An 18,404-nucleotide genomic window follows, 5' to 3' on the forward strand; every position below is an offset into this window, starting at 1 on the left:
AAGACCTTGCGAATCGAGAAAAGCAAGTGTTTCATAACAAGGGGATATTCTTTGTTCAGTCATTGAGACAGTAAAACAAATGCTAATCACACATAAATGTCTATTGTATTCCAGAGTTGTCTCTGTTGAGCTGTATAACTGCTCCTCTTGGTTCTGATGAGCTGTATAAATGCCCCTCTTGTCTCTAACAAACTTTATAACTGCCCCTCTTGTCTCTGACGAGCTGTATAACTGCCCCTCTTGTCTTTGTTGAGCTTTATAACTGCTCTTCTTGTTTCTGATGAGCTGTATAAATGCCCCTCTTAGCTCTAACAAACTGTATAACTGCCCCTCGTGTCTCTGACGAGCTGTATAACTGCGCCTTTTGTCTCTGTTGAGCTTTATAACTGCCCCTCTTGTCTCTGACGAGCTGTATAACTGCGCCTCTTGTCTCTAACAAGCTGTATAATTGCCCCTCCTGTCTCTGACGAGCTGTATAACTGCCCCTCTTGTCTTTGTTGAGCTTTATAACTGCTCTTCTTGTATCTGATGAGCTGTATAAATGCCCCTCTTGTCTCTAACAAGCTGTATAATTGCCCCTCTGTCTCTGACGAGCCGTATTACTGCCCCTCTTGCCTCTGACGAGCTGTATAACTGCCCCTCTGTCTCTGACGAGCTGTATAACTGCCCCTCTGTCTCTGACGAGCTGTATAACTGCCCCTCTCTCTGACGAGCTGTATAACTGCCCCTCTGTCTCTGACGAGCTGTATAACTGCCCCTCTGTCTCTGACGAGCTGTATAACTGCCCCTCTTTCTCTGACGAGCTGTATAACTGACCCTCTGTCTCTGACGAGCTGTATAACTGACCCTCTTGTCTCTGCTGACACACAAGCACCCCTGCTTTTCTGCGCATGGGACCAGTGGGACTACTAGGGACCCTCCCACTGTACCTGATTTATCAACCTGCATATTCCACATATTCTACTGAAGAGATCAGAAGCTTCTCTTGGGTGTCATGGAGTCTTTACTGAAGAGTCTATTCCCACCGACACTGGCTCTGTTATTTACTGTGCAAACTCTGATTCAAACTATTAATTTATTTAGCAGAGAACCTCTGCTAAATATTTGTTAAGACGCTACTCTTATGTGTCATATGGCAAGTTAACAATAAAAACAAAAGCAACTTTATTCACTGTGCACTATATATTTACCATACAGTGTCAACTAGAGGAGGATGGGTTCCCCTTCCATGCTTCCATCTTCCTCATACTCAAGTAATCCTTCCCACTGTCACCTTGGCTTGATCATTTGGGGTCAGGGCCTGGATTCTCTGTGTATATGATTTTTGTAAAGCTCCTGTGCTGACTAAGATGTGTTATAAATTGAACAGGGACAATACTCAGTAAACGTCACTGGTCCAGTCATTTTTGTTGTGTTTTGTTTGGTAAGCAATGCTTCTCCTTTGTTAAATAAATTTAGCAGGATGACCTAATGTAAAGGAGTAGGTGACTGAATTGCATTTCACAGGTGGATATCATAAGGAACAGAAGACAATGAACTTCAATTGGGATTTCATTAACAGTGTCATTCTAACATGTGAAGAGGAGATGCCACACAACCATTTTACCATATGTTAGTTTGATTACATGCCATTTCATTTTTCACTTGTTTGAAAAATGATGTAATTTGTGTACTACCTGAATATGTTATAGTCATGGATGTTTTAAACATATATGCCACAAATCTAAACCTTGAGCATTTGGACATCAGGATCAGTCCACAAGTTCTTCTGAATAAGTACTAACATTACAACACTACTAAAACAGTGTAACTATATAAATAATTACAATTTAGACAGAGTAAATCTGTATTTACACAAAGGAACATTAGTATTAAGGGTGTTAGTACAGTTAGCCAGTATATTTATTACACGGTAACTTGCATTGCAGCAGAAATGATGCAGGCCTACTGTCAAATGTAACTATATTGTACTTAACATTACTTTAATTGTTTTGACAAATATATGCATGACACAATTTGGGAATTTATTTTTATTTGGGCTTTTATTCTAAAATGATTATAGATAAATTCTTACATTTTGAATGAGAAACAAAGACAAAGGAAAATGACCATACCCTCCCTTTGTAGGGCATTCTACCTTTAAAAAACAAAAACAAAAAAACAAAACAAAAAAAAACAAACATTGGACAAATAAATAAATTTCATGTTTGTTGTGTTATATACAGGAAGTTATAATATTTACAAAATAATAAACTGACAAAATAGTTCACCTCTCTCCAGCGCGCACACACGCACACACTGGTAAATTTGTAACATTACGTTCAAAATAAAAAGTGAGAAAAGAGAATAAATCAAAAGTACAAATGGAGGTTTAGTCTAGCACTCAACGACATCTGAAGGTCTGGCTCGAAAGGATTGAAAATCCACACAAAGCCTAATCGGATTTGTGCGTCATTTACAGAGGTAGAGACAGTATGTTGTGTTTTTAAAGTCGACTATAAATCAGTCAATGACACTTTTCCTGTCTGTTCTCGCTGGTGATATCTTAGACGCAACCAATGTCCGTTTAACGAAGCGAGGGACTTGCCTATTATCCACGTAGCGTTACAACAGCCTACACACCCTTTCATTCAGTTCATAGTATTCTGCTCATGCACAGCAAACATTTGCACTTTTGTGATAATTTGGTGGCTCTTACAAGAGCCTTTTGATTTAAACTGAGATGTAGTCTATTAACGCTTACTTCTTCTTGGCAGCCGCCTTCCTTGCCTTTGAAGCTTTGGGCTTTGCAGTTTTGGGCTTCGCCGCTTTGACCTTCTTAGGACTCTTCGCAACTTTCTTCGCAGCCGGTTTCTTAACCTTCTTCGGACTCTTAGCGGCCTTTTTGGCTGCTGCCGCTGGCTTCTTCACTTTCTTGGGCGCCTTTTTAGCTGCGGGCTTCTTGGCCGCGGCTTTCTTCGGCTTCGCCGCCTTGACCGGGGCTTTCTTAACAGCAGGCTTCTTCGCTTTAGCTTCGGGTTTTTTAGCCGGCTTCTTTTCTGTGGTTTTTTTGCTCAGCTTGAAGGACCCGGACGCTCCTGTGCCTTTTGTCTGAACAAGCGCCCCCTTTTTAACCAAGGATTTTAGAGCAAGTTTGACACGAGAGTTGTTTTTCTCCACGTCATATCCACCGCCCGCCAGAGCTTTCTTCAGCGCAGCCAGGGAAACTCCTTTGCGCTCGTTAGACGCAGCAATGGCTTTCATGATAAGGTCTGACACGCTCGGTCCAGCCTTTTTCGCTTTCGAAACGGACTTCTTTTTAGGAGCCTTGGCCGGGGTAGCCGCTGGAGCAGGAGCAGTCTCTGCCATCTCGTCGGTAGGGTTGGAGTCGCTGTCACGTACGGGAACACTGTCAAACAAATAATGTTTACATCGAACAGCTGAGGGCGGGATTTAAACGGGAGATGAGAACCTTATAGACTCAACCGGTTGTGCTGCTGCTCCCAACAGTGGAGAGACGTCTTTAGATGTGTTTTCTTACCTTTAGAAACACAATAATTTCCACACTAATGGGCGATGAATCACAATATACAAAGCACATACTGACAGCTGACTTCTTGGTTTTCAAGATTTGTTCCCGATTTGTGCAATCTGTCCACCCATTTAGTGTAAAATTATAAAAACGCTGCAAAATCTCATGAGAAACTGAGTGGGGGATATCGTACTTCTTCTATTCTTTTAAAGATTATATATTAAATTTCGGGACGAAAGGAGTATAATATAGTCCGTCACCATAGAAAAGACTCTAATTTACACATCTGTCACAAATTTAGCAGGACATTTTCTAAGGAGACGTAATTTCAACCGATTTTCGGAAGCGAAGGTAGCACAGCTCAGCACTGTCGCCATTTCAACCTCCCTTAGTCTCAAAGATTCATTCTTCAACACCGAACACGAATTATAACTCATTTATACAAAACATTTCTTCAGAGAAACAAAAGTAAATTAGTAAAATTGACACATTTAGCACGAATTATGCGTATGGGTTATGATTAATCGTGAAAATGGAATCTTAACACTGCCCAGGGTGTTCCTATGATTGTCCTATGGTTCCCTCTAAGAGGGTAAATTCTAAATCAAATATCTGTGATTTTGTATTTGTAATTACACTTAAAATTTGGTTACACTGAACCAATGTTATATATTAGCTATAAACGGGCCTGTTTTTCACACGCAACTCACTCAGGACACCCAGCATCTTGCAAATGGAGCCGTTTTAGACTGAATAGAGTCATGCAGTGGCGTAACCACCCAGGCTATCAGCATCTGTTTCCATTGCTTAAACTTTAGTGTCTCTTGAGATTTCTTGATAAAAACTAGTTTAGTTGCCATTTTCTACGAATTTGCGTATAAGTGCTGAATCTACGTCTCGATTATTTGTGTGTGGTAATGGGACGTTGCTACAGTTTGGTCCTCTTTATAGTAATTAGAAAATATGGGAGGTTCAGCTATTTTAATTCAAGAGGAATTAAAGGTTCGGTGTCTTGTGGACCCAGTGAACAAAATTGTAAATGAACTGTGAACTAAATTAAGGTAATATTCGATGCGAGGAACCTATTCTAACTTGCAAGTTGCCTCCTCGTTATCAGTGAATAATTATATCTACCTAGGTCTCAAAAATCACAAGTTTTGGGTCGACAAATTGATGTAGGCTATGGTTTTTAGAAAACGTAACGTAATAATAAAAACAAACAAACAAACAAACAAACAAACAAACAGAAAACAGTTTTAAGAAACAAGGAGTTTCTTTGCCGGACTAAATTATGCTGTTGGGAATGTTTGAAGGCCAAAATCAAAATATGTACGACATAACGCTGAGTTTACATAATTTAATGGTATTTCATATTTTAGTGTCTATTTTAAATCAGAAGCCTCATGGAATAACATCACAACTAAACTAGACCCAAAACGCTTTCTGGAATCTTAGGTCTAGATAGGTTGTAATGTTCTTTATTCATGCATCAAACTTTATTCACTAATCAAACATGACAACTAACTGTTTAGGCAATGCAAACCCCTCAATCAAGACAGAGTAGTATTAAACAATGGAAAACAGTCATCGAATGAATAAATCCTTAGTTAGGCTAATCAATATAAAAATAAGTTTCAATTTGAAATAGTCTATAGGTGTCAATTTAACAATAAATTTTCCTGTTTTCATATATCTATCTATATCTATATATATCTATATAAAAAATTACTAATTCTTAGACAAATACATATAGGCCAAATAGCCTAATTGCAGAAGTAACACATTTTATTCAACTACAAATTCAAATTTCTATTAATCTGTCATGTAATTCATTTTTATTTCAAAAGTTTAAAAAAATAAAAATAAACACATTCCAATGGACTTTCGCACAGAACTCCGTTGATAGGATCAAAGCCTACCGTCCAACAAAGACATAAGGAAAGAATTCCTACAAATTCAAAGACAGGAATTTGCTCATTTAGAGAATATGTGGGCGGCCCTTAAAAGAGCCTTTGGGTTATTTTTTTAAGTCCAGAAATAATTTAGCCACCAAAACCATACAGAGTACGGCCTTGGCGCTTCAAAGCGTACACAACGTCCATAGCGGTAACCGTCTTGCGCTTGGCATGCTCGGTGTAGGTTACAGCATCACGAATGACGTTCTCTAGGAACACTTTAAGCACACCGCGTGTCTCTTCATAGATCAGACCAGAGATACGCTTCACGCCACCGCGGCGCGCAAGGCGTCGAATAGCTGGCTTGGTAATGCCCTGGATGTTATCGCGCAGAACTTTGCGATGACGCTTAGCGCCGCCTTTCCCGAGCCCCTTTCCGCCTTTTCCTCGGCCTGACATCGCTTCTTCTCCTATTGCACAGCAGCTGGAGTACTAACGCGCACAGCGCCGAGACGAAGGCTTATATACATACAGAGCGGACCTAGTTGAAACCAATGCACATTTTGGCAATAAGCCAAAATAAGCACCGCTTCTAAATCGAAGGCTTTGGGTAATAGTGTAGCATTTCTTGTGTTTGTTAGGCCTATAGCGCTGGCAGGAAAATAAGAATTTACATCGCAAACGGAACGCTATAAAAATTGCGTTGAGTTGAATATGCCCAGTCCTTTGCCACGTTTTAGCTCTGCATTCAGTTATTCGACGGTTATTTAGGCCTATTCGATAAACTAAAAAATACATTGCTTTTATTTTGTTGTGGGCGGTTCTTAAAAGAGCCTTTGTTGTGTTAGTCTCAGTGTTCTCATTTTGAGCTCGGGTACTTTGTCACTGCCTTGGTCCCTTCTGAAACTGCGTGCTTGGCAAGCTCTCCGGGCAATAATAAACGAACAGCAGTCTGGATCTCCCGTGACGTAATAGTTGAGCGCTTGTTATAGTGAGCCAAACGGGAGGACTCTCCGGCGATGCGCTCGAAAATATCATTAACGAAAGAGTTCATAATGCCCATTGCCTTTGAAGAAATGCCCGTATCTGGATGGACCTGTTTCAGTACTTTGTATACGTAGACAGCATAACTTTCCTTTCGCGACTTCTTGCGTTTTTTGCCGCTTTTCCCGGCCGTTTTCGTCACAGCCTTTTTCGAACCTTTCTTCAGCGCAGATTTTGCTGGCTCCGGCGTTGCGATAAAATGCACAAGATAACCACAGGAATAGAAACACACTATTCACCTTCGACAGCTCGCGCTCTCGCGCTTTCTATATATATATATAGAGAGAGAGAGAGAGCGAGAGAACATATGCAAATTGTGCTAAAATGCCAGTCTCTCGTTTTGATTGGTTTGATACCTTTACGCTGTTCTTATTGGCCAGTTTTGGATGTCGACATTTATGAAGCGCTCGATACTGCTTCACGGAACTAGACCGTAGCATTTTCCTCGACCGGTTTGAACCGGACCGAAGAACAAAGGCACGATGTTGGGTAATGCAAAAATGACGCTACTGTAGAATGAATAAATGAGACACCAACATACATGAAAAAATTTCAGTCAAAACATTTTATTGTATTACGATATTTTCGAGATAGGCCTGTTTATTTCATCTAGGTTTATAATCGTATTTCAGATGTTAAAGTAGCCTGGATTAACTTTGCTTCCTGGTACTTCTCATATGAAAACGTGGTGTTCTGTGCGTTAAACAATTATTGCAAATATTTACAAAAATAATGAGATTTTCAAACGGAAATTATTATTGTGTGAAAATGCTAATAAATAAAAAAGCACTTATGTTTTCCTTGCACATATACTTCTCTATCCGTGATAGGGAGTGTCAGACAGAACAGAGTGTAAATGTCATAGAACAGTGTAAATGTCTTGCAGTCCACAATATAGTAAACCAACACCTCCAGACATCAGCTTTCCTCCACAGACACTTGCTGGAAACAAGAAGAGAGAGAGAGCCGCGTCAAACTGCTGGCAGCTTTAGGCCAACCATTAAACTGACCCATGATCACCGTGATCAGGAAGGACTGTTATATTGACTGAATTAGGAACAGATTTCATAGATTTCATGTTAATTCAATTAAATGCAAATGAAATATCAATGATACAAGTCTCTCACTTTGAAATGAGTGAAAAACAAAATAAGCCGTTTTCTGTGCACACAAACGTACAGAAAGACAGAGACGGACGCACCCTGTAGCCCCCTTCCTCATTTCTGGGCTCTGGACGTTTCCAAGTCTTATTGGACAGAATTTTCAAGACGACCAATCCGAAGGCAACGATGATGATACCCAGGGAATTAGCGACTACTGCCTCCGGTGGTAGCTGGGAGTAAGGAACTGTTCCATTGGCCTTGTCCTTTCTAAGAGAAGCGAATATGTTCCAAGTTAACATCATGTTACACACAGTCTCATGAGCCAGTCCTAAGCCTTTAAACAGCACTCAGTGATCCATAAAACTCTTTCTGCTTGCAATAGCCACTGTTTAGGCCTTAGATAATTGTTGAGTAAACAATAAAGGGCAGAAAGTTCCAATAAACTTCACCAAAAATACCAGTGCTTAAATGTCACAAAAGGGATTTCACAGTAACAGTGAAATAGTAGTAGTAGGTCTAGTACTTCCTTTTCTTAAAGTGTATGGCTTGTAGGCATGAAATTCCCTGAATTCCCAAAGTAGCATAGATATGTGTGAAGACATGAGATCAAATTCATGTGCAACTGCGCTTCTCTTCTACAGTAGGCCACAGGTTCAATTCTTAACTGAATATGATGAATCCCATGAGCAACAGTAAGCCTGTAATATGTGAATAGCAAGCCAAAACATGGAAACACTCATTAAAAAGGTATATATTTAAAACGTTAAAAACATGAGCGAACTAGCTCACTCTCTACAGTAGGTGATGTAGAGCGTTGTCTTAATACATAGGGCAGTGACTTACAGGACAAAAAACAGCTTCTCGTTGATGCCCGAGATGCAGGACACCACGCTGAGCACCAGGACAATGCCACCCAGCCACACGTGAGCAGGCTTGACAAAGGCACGGATGGCCAGTGGGGTGCAGGGAAGCAGGAATGTCCCGATGCCGACAGCCCACTGAACACAGGAGCAGAGAAGCGAGCTGGTCTAAGCAAGGTGCAGTGCATCGCCTCGCTGAACACGCCCAAGGCCACGTGTTCAGCTGAGACCAGTGTGTTCTCACACATAAAGCATTGAATCCATCATGTGCTATTAAACGTGCAAGAACAGCCTTCGAACGCTGAAATCAAATGAATAGATCAAATGAATACTGTGTCAATGCATTGCTGAGCAACTGGCAGAAACAGGCAGTGCCAAGGGTATTCTTGTTCGCATGTGAGCAGAAGGTGGAGGCTGGGGCCTACCTGGGCAGCGAACAGGCCCACGGTGAGGATGCCCACCCAGCTGTGCAGCGAATAGAGGTTGGGAATGTGGTTTGTGTTGTGGAAGTCGAACACGGCGCACAGGCCCAGCACAGAGAAAATCAGCGCCAGGAGCAGGAGGCCAGCATGCACCAGCTTCCACGGCTGCTTGCTCACACGCCAGGTCAGCGGGATGCGGTACACCACAGCCGCTGTCCGACCAAGCAGAGGGCGGAGCAATTTGTTTAATTGGCTGAATGACTGATAGATTGACCAACTGATTGACTAATGGAAGCCAGTATCATCTCACTGGTTTGGCTGTTTTTTCGTCTGTGTGCGCGCGCTTTCTTAACAAAGCCCATTACTTACCCAAAGCCCATTTTTAAATCTTTAAAGAGAAAGTGAGCTTTCTTCATTCCTTAGCACAGCCACAAAAACAGTTCTTAGTGCAGGTATGTTGGCTCTGGTTTAGAGCAAAAATGTCAGCCATCTGGTAGGAGGCCCTGAGTAATGGGTTGAGAAGCACTGTTCTGAAGCCCAAGATTCACCCCACACATAGCTTGAGAATGCCACTTTAATCAGGTTTGAAAGGCACTATACCAAGTTTGAATTTGTGGCATACATTTAATTTGAACTTTTTTTTTCTTTTTTTTTTTACAAGTAGTGTGTGCATGCCTGAGTTTGATCATTAGCAGGATTTGCTGTGCAGACTTGAAATTATATGTACAATCACAGCATGACTAAATGAATATGTACACACGTAAACATACTCTGTACGTTTTCCCCAATAGGTAATGGTCTGCTTTTCTAAGAATTCTCCATCTATAAACGCTCACGTAAGTAGATATTTTATGGAATTCACATTACAGATAATGGCGCACACCCAAACTATATTATAGCGCTTGCGCGTGAGAGAGAGATACCCATTAACATATCTGATCGAGTCACTCGCCTGCTTACCGAATGATCACCATTTCATGCACTTTCAACGTCCGCAGGTAGAGGGAACAGCTCACCGTTTCCGTACAGGACCACGAGACCGACGACCATCAGCACGGGGTGCCAGTTGAACTGCTGGGCCTCGCCGTCCCACGCGAACCCCCCTCGATAGCTGGCGTTCCAGTGGGCCACGAGCACCACGCACGCGACGCCCAGCACCAGACACAGCGCGTGGGCGGCGTAGAACGTGACCGTGGTCTTCATCACCGAGCGGCTTGGCAACGGCACGCAGGTCGAGGCGAGAAACACGCTTTAAAATAAGCGAAAGTGCCGCACCCTCCAAAAAATACCTAAAACATACAAGTAGACCACTGTGACAGCTGGGGCTTTGGTTAGAATACTAAAAGGTTTAATACCTTTACGTACATTTTAATCAAGCACCACTTATGTTTACTTCTTAATTTGGCCATTAGACAGATGTTCTAATCATATATAGGCTACCACTTACCTGAACAGAAGTACAAAACATATATTTAATGAAACCGCTTTTCCTTTTGTATTATGCCAAGCCTGCAAGTTTTAAAGCTCCAGATGTCAAAACACTTAAAAGTAAGTGTCATCTAAGATGTGTTTCTCCTTTTTGGTTGGGGCATCGCAGCCCTGAACAGCTCTGGTGGCAGGCAGGCTGTGACAGAAGAAATCCCCCTCGCGCTTTCACTAGTCATTCGCTGATTTCGGTTCTCCTTTCCTCGGCTAAGCCTCTTTCCCCTTTTCACGAGTGACTTGCTCAGGTGTTCGTCAGGCGGTCCTACCACAGAGAACGTTGTGTGAAATAGGCTACTACCTCAGTCGATTCATTTTTAGTGAGACACAAAATTATCTATTTTCAGTCGTCACGGGACATTTCGTTATTGCACGTTTTAATCGAATACCATTTTTATGCACAGATTAAGTAAATTAAGACAAAAGGAGAATGTCACAACTAGATCACAAGCTTCATGTTAACCTAATACGCATAGCTACATTTTTACAACTGCTCAGCTACTAAAAAGTTTAATAAAGGTTTTAGTTTTTCTAAACGAAAGTAGCTAAACTAAACTAAAGCAACTAGTAAACTAAAATGATTCCGGCAACAAAGGTCAAACACCGAAAGATAAAAATAAAAACCCGCATAGATAATATACATTTCTGGGCTATTTAGGCTACACCTTACCTGTGTTTGTCGTTTCTTTACCGTATTTCTCCGCGCAAAGCAATCTGGGACACGTAGTATCTTTACTGTAAACTGCAGCTCCGACACGATCACATAAATTTACAAATAAAGATGTGGATAAATAAAACAAAATAAAATAAACAATATAAAAAATATAAAAAAAATACTAATATTTGTTGTGACATCTTACTTAGAATGGAAATTATATTGAACATCTTTAAAGCTGACGTTTGGCTTTTTTCCCTTTCCTGTTGTCAACGACAGTGTCGCGAATTTGGATTGGAATAACGTAACCTAATATAACAGTGCCCCTTGCGGTCTATAGCAGTAAGGTACGTCTTGATCCTCCCATGGTTTGTTCCTTAATTCCACCCCGGGACTTTTTCCTCGTCACTGTGGACCCCGGTTTGTTCATTAGGGATCTGGACCCATACGTTTGTAAAGCTTCTTTGTGAGAACGTGTGTTGTAAAAAGCCCTATATAAGTACATTTAAATTTTGGTCAAGCCAGTACTTTGAACGGGACACTTTCACTTAAAATAGCATTAAAGTGTAAAGAACGAAAAACACGTACGTTGATATGTTGAGGAACTTATTTTGTACTGATATTGATAGATTGATGAATTGATTGATGAATAAAGCAAATTTCAGAGTGATAGAAAAATCTGATACCAGCCATTAAAACAAAAACGTCCCATTACCTTTTTAAAAACTTCCTCTGGAATTACAAAGTTACAAAAATGTTAACATATTAGCAAATGTTGAGAGAGAACCAGAGAGAAAGAGAATAAAACAAAAATATTTATTTAACTGCTGTATAGTACCCTGAAAAATATAATAAGCATTAGTTTGTTCAAAAGCATTCTGAAAACTAGGAGATGTTTGTCAGTAATACATTCAATACTCAAGGACATGGAGCATGAGCATAACTTGCTGCTCCTTAAACCCTGAGTTTAACAACTTCACCAGCCCCTCACCAGCAAAAAGCATTTTACAACAAATGAAACTCACATTCATAAACTACCCTCTTAATGAAATGTGTAGACATACATATATGTTTTTCCAAGCTTGCATGAGTGTGTGACTTTGAAAGCTAATATACTTTATTTTGGCTCTTAGTTCAGTCTTCCAAATTTGGCAGAAAAAAAAAAATTTGCTTTTGAAATTTTGGGCTTTTGCAAAAGAGAAAATATATACATATCTTTATATTATATATACATATCTTATATATATATAAAAATCTACACACACACACAACAACAACAACCCTGAACAATAAATCCTGCAGCAGATACCTTTGAATATTGAACTTATTTAGTCATCTTCATATTTGAAATGACCATTACTGATGGCCCTTGCAATGATGTTTTCTGCAGACAGTCTTTGGTCCAGGTGAAGCAGTGTCTCAATAAGGCTGTTGAAATCAGCCTTCAGTCCCTCCTTTTCTAGCCAAATCTTTAGCAGCTCATAAACCTTGTCTTCCAACGAGGACATTTCCGCATTCCTGATGGCATTATCGCTGAGTCCAATATACCTGAAGAACCTGTTATGGTAGTGGATGTCCAGCTCTTGGAAAAGGTCAAAACTTCTCTTCAGTGATTCCTCACCTGAAACGGATGAAACAGTCAACTATAAAAGAGTGTTGAATTGGACCAAAAAAAAAAAACATGAATGAGGAAGAGAACCTACCATTTAGAGGAATGAGCCTTCTTACTTTTTCATTTTCCTAATACGAGGAGAAAATTGAAAAACAAATGAATGCAAAAGAGAACCGGTAAGGGGGGTGGGACGACCTTACATTGACGCTAGAACCTTTGTAAAACAGATACATTTATTAGCCACTAGATGGCGCCTGTGCACTGCTAGTTCTTTCCACAACCTTGAGACAGAAGAAAAAGTACATAAATAAAACCCTTCATTCGCTCACCTCATCATCATTTAATCTCAGAACTATAACCATGTGGTTACGTTAATACCAATTAGTTTTACTCAAAATGATGTTACGGATGAGAGAGGCCAGGAACTATACTGAAGCGAGTGAGCTGCAAACAGTTAGTGACAGAAAAGTAGATGTTGCGCTGGTGTTATGGCAAAGCTCGCCGAGACTCTCTGACATTTCTGGTGAACATAGCCACTTATGGTTTTACAATGAATAGGTTCACCAGAAGTGTCTGTTCGTGTTCTCTGAATGTCTGCATAACCAGTGTCTGCATGCATCAACTCTCCCAAACCAGTGCCAACCAGGGATCTTTCATACTCAAGCAAATGTGATTAAAGAAACAGGAAGGACCATTGTGGGGCTGTACGATATATCACTTGTTAATTGTTGTTGAATGTTGATGTCTTTGCAATACCGATACTGCTGTGAGCACCCTTGTGACCAATCTCATATACTCCAGATGAGCATGTGGTGGATCTTGTATATGATTAATATGGTTCAGCTAAATCAACAAAATGTAAATAATTTAGATTTGGTTTCACTTAAAATAATGCAAGTCTTTACTCATGTGACATCAAAGGTTCACTACTATACTTTCAGTTTATATTGCAAGTCCTATCGCTATCTTCTGCAATTTCGATATGACTACAAATTGCACAGCCTTAGATCCTAGATTGGTGTTGGTACTCTTAATATATGTGACGCATGCAGGCACAGGAGCAGCGTTTCTCACCAGAGCAATAAGCAGCTGTGGGTGGGTGGGGCTGGCGGGCAGGCCACAGTGGCCTGGGCATGGCTGGGCGGGGCATGGCTGGCAGGGGCGGAGCTGAGCACACAGAGACAGGCTGCTCTGGGAGGAGGTGACGGTGTTGGGGAGGCTCTGGCCCAGCCCCCTGTCCTCCTCCTCCTCCTCCGCTGCCTCCAGTGGCGCAGGGGTCTGGTCACCCACCAGATTGACCGGCATCTGAATGAGACGTGTGGCATGCGTGTGGCTGTCCAGCGTGTTGTTCAGGCCATTCTGTGTCACCTCAACAGAGTCTCTTCCCCCTCCCTATGGGACACAACACACAAAATTACACAGTGAGAGAAAAGTATTCGGAGAGCCAGGGTACATACAATACATTTTCCCCATAGACAGGAAAATGGTTCTAAATTAAATCCACAGTCTGCACTACAAAAGCCATTTTAACCGTAATGTTTAAAATTATTCACAGAAATAAAACGAGCAGGAAAAAAGCATTCCCAGGAGATATTTGACAATAAACAGAAACATCATTGCTAAAATGTCCATCTTGGATGTGCCTTTTTATTCATTTATTCACTCACATTTTTTATATTATTTATTTGTATTTTATTTTTTTGCCTTAGACCACTTTGAATGAAGTCATGCCAAGGATCATAAAAATGGGCATATTTTGGGGGGGGGGCAGAGCGAGGCACCAGGTTTTCCATCACTGGATCACTAGTATGGGAAAATGACTTACTATACACATCTTCAGAAAGCCTCTCGAACACCATGGCACCACTGATACAGGACACAAGAAGCAAAAATTCAATATAACAATATTTCCAAATGAAGGACGGAGCGACTTGGTAGGTGGGATGGCGTGAGACCAACCTGCTCTTCTCAGTCCGCGGCACGTTTTACAGTAGAGGACACTGACGATGATCACAAGCCCCACAATGATCAGTGGGATAGTGATTGCTACCACTGAGTTCACAAACAGGAGTAGTCACAATGTACACACACGACAAGCAGAAAAGCAAACTATGATTTGCCCAAATCAAAGAAAACACACTGATCACCCACTTATTAATATGGAAATATGCTACGTGTCTATTAATTGTTGGATTGGCTGCATTGTGAAGGCGGCATATGCGGTACCTGCTGACAAACTGGCAGATGCAGAACCTCTTTTCCTGCAGACTGTGTTGGAGCTTGACGTGCATCTCCCCACCTCCACCTCATCCTCTTTGCATCTACGGGCATGATGAGAAAATCTAAACCTTAACATCAGTGAGAACTGCAAAGAGGCCTTAAGACTCAGAGTACTGTCAATAGTATTACCAGTCTAATTCAACAATTACCAGCAACCAGCACAGGAAAGGGTTCATTCTAAACACGCACATGCACATATGCATTCTATTAGTTCGTCAGCATTGCTAAATGCACCATTTATAATACACACATAGGTGGCCTAACACAGGACTTAGGCATGCATACCTGCTACAGGTCTTGCACACTTCACACACCTGGTCTGGCAGGCAGTACAGACCCTTTTTACACTGGCACCGTGTGTTTTGGGTGGTTGTGCAGGGCGCCCCAGGGTCCTGATCTGCAACACAAACATGGGACTGGTGTCAATCTGGGAAAAAAAAAAAGTCACAGGGAACTGTTTGGCCACTTGTTGGTAATGGTGTTGAAGTGTTGCAGAAAAAAATCTTCTGCAACACATATCGGGAGGAGAGTGCATAACACAAAGAAGGAACTCAAAGATGGAACAAATGTTGGGGGTGGTGGGGGGAGGTAGGAGGAAGAACAAGGTCACACACTGACTTCCACATTTTTATTTTGTGCCGCAACTCTCGACCTTCAGCAGGCAAATGATACGTATAGTAGCATTTTATTTGCAGTGCCAGCATGTTTCTGGGGGATTTTATGGTCTTTGGTGCATGAAGGGCTTGGCATCACAGAGCCTCCACTCAGCTTACCCAAGCGACACTTGGTGCATTGAAAACACTTCGCCAGGCCATTGTCGTGCTCAGTGTATGTGTCGAAGTCACACTGTACACAGTGCCCTCTGCTGGATGCTCTGCTGCAATGCTCTTTGACATACGTCCCTGCAAAACACACCTGATGAGATGACCAGCGAACAGAACAGGTCTCATAACAGGTCACAGGTGAACGGAACAGGTCACAGAAAGGTCACGGTGAGTGCGGGTGGCACCTGACCCAATTAATCCCCAATATCTACATTTAGCAAAATGCACTGCAATGCAGGCTGGAGGCAGGCTTACCCAGGACTCAGACCCAGGTCTGACAGGAGGTAAACGTGAGCTCTGACCACCAGACCAAAAGAGCCAGCCGCCAGAGCACCCATTTAACCTTCCTAAGTGATGGTCTTCATTACACGCACTCTGTTCAAAAACTCACTGCATGGATCAGTCTCAAAAGGAGTGCACAAATTAAACCAAAAGTATGGCTAATTTTTAGAATCATATTCATATTCACATGTGCATGTAGAAAATCTTAAAGAGCTATTTCCTGAGCAGGAAACCAATTACTACATTTTTACTTTGCTAAGTAACTTAATAAATCTCTTAATGCCATCATCATTCTTTAGGATTGATCATTCTGCAGGATTTGAGGAGGCTGTTGGTCAGGAAGTTGTAGTGGAATGTGCCCACTCTGTTGGGCTCATGTCTCTCTTTCTGCTCACCTGCAGGGCAATTAAGGCAGCAGATACCGTTGTACAGGTACTCCAGGGAGCCCAGGCAGGTGACGTCCCGCCGCGTTCTGTTCATGCCGGGCCCAGGGGCCAGAGCTAGGGCCTGGCCTGGGGTCAGCTCCAAAGCCAGGCTGCACAGCAGGGTCCCCATCAATAGCACAATCTAAAAAAAAAAAAAGGGACAGACAACCAAAAATCTAAGGATTATTCATCTAAGGGTGAGCATGTAGGACATATCTGATTCCTTGTGGTTTTCCAGGTGCAGACTACACTGGTAATGGGATTTTCCAAACAAAAGCTCTTCTAAAGCCACCTATATCTAGGCCAATGTAAGGAACTGGGTGCAATTCCTTACATTGAATCAGTTAATGAAAGAAGTGGTTTAGAAAGGTATGACAGCCTAGACTTAGATCTATTTCATTTGGATCATGCCAAGTGCCAAATAGACGCCAGCAGTAGCAATCAGGAATGCATGATGAAATAATTTCTTGGGTGCGTGATTTATCAATTAGCCTACCACTATACTACACTAGTGATCAGAATCTTTCATCAAAATAGGAGAGTACTTGACTATATTTTTGTCTGTCTATCTATCAAATACAAATAAGCAACCCATTAAAATGTGAATCTTAAGGTGCATGCCTATTAAATGGCCATGTATTATATGTTTTTTACTTTAGATTTTTTCTTGATGTCCACTTACAACATTTGTATGGCTTTATGTCATAATTAATTTTTACATTTTCCAACCTCTCTTTATCAATTAGAATGAATCAGGCTGTTTGTTATTGAGCGTTTAAGACGGATATTAGATAAATGAGCTCTGTTCAGACAGACTACCCTGTACTGTGCATCATTCAAAAAGCACTCAGAGATTTATCACACCTGAGAGGCAATGTAAATGGGCGAGGATAAACCGCTAAAGGCAGAGCAATGTATGCAAATTATGTAGGTATATAAAGTATGTTCTGACGTCAGAGACACAGTGATTTTACAATGGTCTTTGCCGCTTAGATTCTATATATAGACTGTATGGACTGTGTGAGAACGGTGTGTTTGGAAACTTTAACGTTTACTTATTATTAAAATGTCTTTATTGCAATAAAGCGAAGGAAATTCAGATTTCCATGATGGTAGCATTTTTTCAGTGTTTTGGAAAATTCAGTGCTGCGTTTACAAAATGATGTGAATGACCAGAATGTGAAATTAGACTCCACATAACAACTAATCTTAATACCAAGACAGCAGAGTGCCACTAACCAAAAACAATTGGCTAGCTCCACATGATTGCGTTTCCTTTGGTACCAAGTCACTATTTATAATGTGTTTTTAAGCACATTCATATTTTAACGAGAAAAGTCTAATACATTAGACGCATCGGGGCGTTTTTACACCCTTGATAACACGCAGTCAAAGGCAACGTGCATTTAGTTACAGCCACGAGTTGATTAGTGAGTTCTGGTTAAAACTTACCACGCTGTTAAGCTGTTTCATGCTGGAACTTCAGCTCCGAATGGCGTACAACTCCGTTCGTTCAAGCTGAAACAGCATCATCAGGCAGTAACATCGTTGACAGCTACGTTATTTAACTTGCACATATATAAACAGAGTACTTATTCTCTCTGGATAGGATGTGGTCTACGCCTCTTTTCTCACCTGACTCATTCATGATAGGAGTCCATTGACTTGTACTTTTGTTTACGTACTTCACACGTTGTTTTGATGCAGCCTAGTAAACTTCCTGTCTAATTTTGTTCATTAGGAAACAGGACTGAGTTAAAAACAAACGAGGCAATTCTTTAGAGGGAAAATCTCCGAGGAAATAATCAGGGCACGGTTTATAAACTTCTTTTTTGCTTCTATTTTTTCTTCAGAGTAAGAAGACCGACCTCCACTTCACGGATGACCATTCCACAGCACATTAACATAAAGTGGAGAGCAACAATGTAATTTACCAGACGCAGTATGCGGGCATTTGTGCGAGTTCAGCGCTATCAGACAAACAGTTGCCTGCGATTCGATGATATGCC

At 41.3% G+C, this 18,404-nt stretch overlaps 4 protein-coding genes across 11 annotated transcripts; all 4 read right to left on the bottom strand.

Annotated features, from left to right (window-relative positions):
* Positions 1-2,015: 2,015 nt before the first annotated feature.
* Positions 2,016-3,406, bottom strand: histh1l1 (histone H1 like1). The gene has a single exon (XM_027009262.3). It carries the CDS (start codon positions 3,346-3,348, stop codon positions 2,740-2,742), a length of 609 nt encoding a protein of 202 aa, XP_026865063.1. The 5' UTR covers positions 3,349-3,406; the 3' UTR covers positions 2,016-2,739.
* A 1,447-nt stretch (positions 3,407-4,853) lies between these two features.
* Positions 4,854-6,236, bottom strand: LOC113576910 (histone H4). The gene has a single exon (XM_027009263.3). The coding sequence runs from the start codon at positions 5,863-5,865 to the stop codon at positions 5,554-5,556; it is 312 nt and encodes a 103-aa protein (XP_026865064.1). The 5' UTR covers positions 5,866-6,236; the 3' UTR covers positions 4,854-5,553.
* Positions 6,237-7,000: 764 nt separating this feature from the next.
* cyb561a3a (cytochrome b561 family, member A3a) lies at positions 7,001-11,140 on the bottom strand. 4 transcript variants are annotated; one of them, XM_027009315.3, is made up of 7 exons: positions 10,988-11,140; positions 10,283-10,582; positions 9,852-10,048; positions 8,839-9,047; positions 8,397-8,551; positions 7,630-7,820; positions 7,001-7,392 (listed from the first exon to the last, which is right to left on the bottom strand). In XM_027009315.3, the coding sequence occupies exons 3-7, from the start codon at positions 10,036-10,038 to the stop codon at positions 7,310-7,312; spliced, it is 825 nt and encodes a 274-aa protein (XP_026865116.1). In that variant the 5' UTR covers positions 10,039-10,048; positions 10,283-10,582; positions 10,988-11,140; the 3' UTR covers positions 7,001-7,309. The 4 variants fall into 4 exon arrangements, with proteins under 4 accessions (XP_026865116.1, XP_026865115.1, XP_026865117.1 ...); XM_027009314.3 differs by having other exon boundaries at positions 9,852-10,124; XM_027009316.3 differs by having other exon boundaries at positions 7,652-7,820; positions 9,852-10,124; positions 10,988-11,138.
* Positions 11,141-11,774: 634 nt separating this feature from the next.
* hdr (hematopoietic death receptor) lies at positions 11,775-18,404 on the bottom strand. Of its 5 annotated transcripts, none has more exons than XM_027009289.3 (11): positions 18,031-18,402; positions 17,848-17,913; positions 16,366-16,537; positions 15,638-15,766; positions 15,150-15,261; positions 14,811-14,905; positions 14,544-14,636; positions 14,410-14,450; positions 13,875-13,976; positions 12,676-12,712; positions 11,775-12,593 (listed from the first exon to the last, which is right to left on the bottom strand). In XM_027009289.3, exons 2-11 carry the CDS (start codon positions 17,866-17,868, stop codon positions 12,301-12,303), a joined length of 1,095 nt encoding a protein of 364 aa, XP_026865090.2. In that variant the 5' UTR covers positions 17,869-17,913; positions 18,031-18,402; the 3' UTR covers positions 11,775-12,300. The 5 variants fall into 5 exon arrangements, with proteins under 5 accessions (XP_026865090.2, XP_026865087.2, XP_081569389.1 ...); XM_027009286.3 differs by having other exon boundaries at positions 13,659-13,976; XM_081713263.1 differs by lacking the exon at positions 15,638-15,766 and having other exon boundaries at positions 13,659-13,976; positions 18,031-18,404.

Source organism: Electrophorus electricus, chromosome 1 (assembly GCF_041902795.1).
Source record: "Electrophorus electricus isolate QZ-2024a chromosome 1, ASM4190279v1, whole genome shotgun sequence".
In the NCBI taxonomy this organism is placed as follows: domain Eukaryota; kingdom Metazoa; phylum Chordata; class Actinopteri; order Gymnotiformes; family Gymnotidae; genus Electrophorus; species Electrophorus electricus.

Coding starts and splice junctions, on each gene's coding strand:
- histh1l1 (XM_027009262.3), bottom strand. CDS start 3,348: ATGGCAGAGACTGCTCCTGCTCCAGCGGCTACCCCGGCCAAGGCTCCT.
- LOC113576910 (XM_027009263.3), bottom strand. CDS start 5,865: ATGTCAGGCCGAGGAAAAGGCGGAAAGGGGCTCGGGAAAGGCGGCGCT.
- cyb561a3a (XM_027009315.3), bottom strand. CDS start 10,038: ATGAAGACCACGGTCACGTTCTACGCCGCCCACGCGCTGTGTCTGGTG. Junction 8,552..8,838: donor TGGGCCTGTTCGCTGCCCAG/GTAGGCCCCAGC, acceptor TCCTGTGTTCAG/TGGGCTGTCGGCATCGGGAC. Junction 7,821..8,396: donor GAGAAGCTGTTTTTTGTCCT/GTAAGTCACTGC, acceptor CGCTTCTCTTAG/AAAGGACAAGGCCAATGGAA.
- hdr (XM_027009286.3), bottom strand. CDS start 17,868: ATGAAACAGCTTAACAGCGTG. Junction 14,637..14,810: donor ATCTGCCAGTTTGTCAGCAG/GTACCGCATATG, acceptor TTGTGAACTCAG/TGGTAGCAATCACTATCCCA. Junction 14,451..14,543: donor CCGCGGACTGAGAAGAGCAG/GTTGGTCTCACG, acceptor GTCCTGTATCAG/TGGTGCCATGGTGTTCGAGA.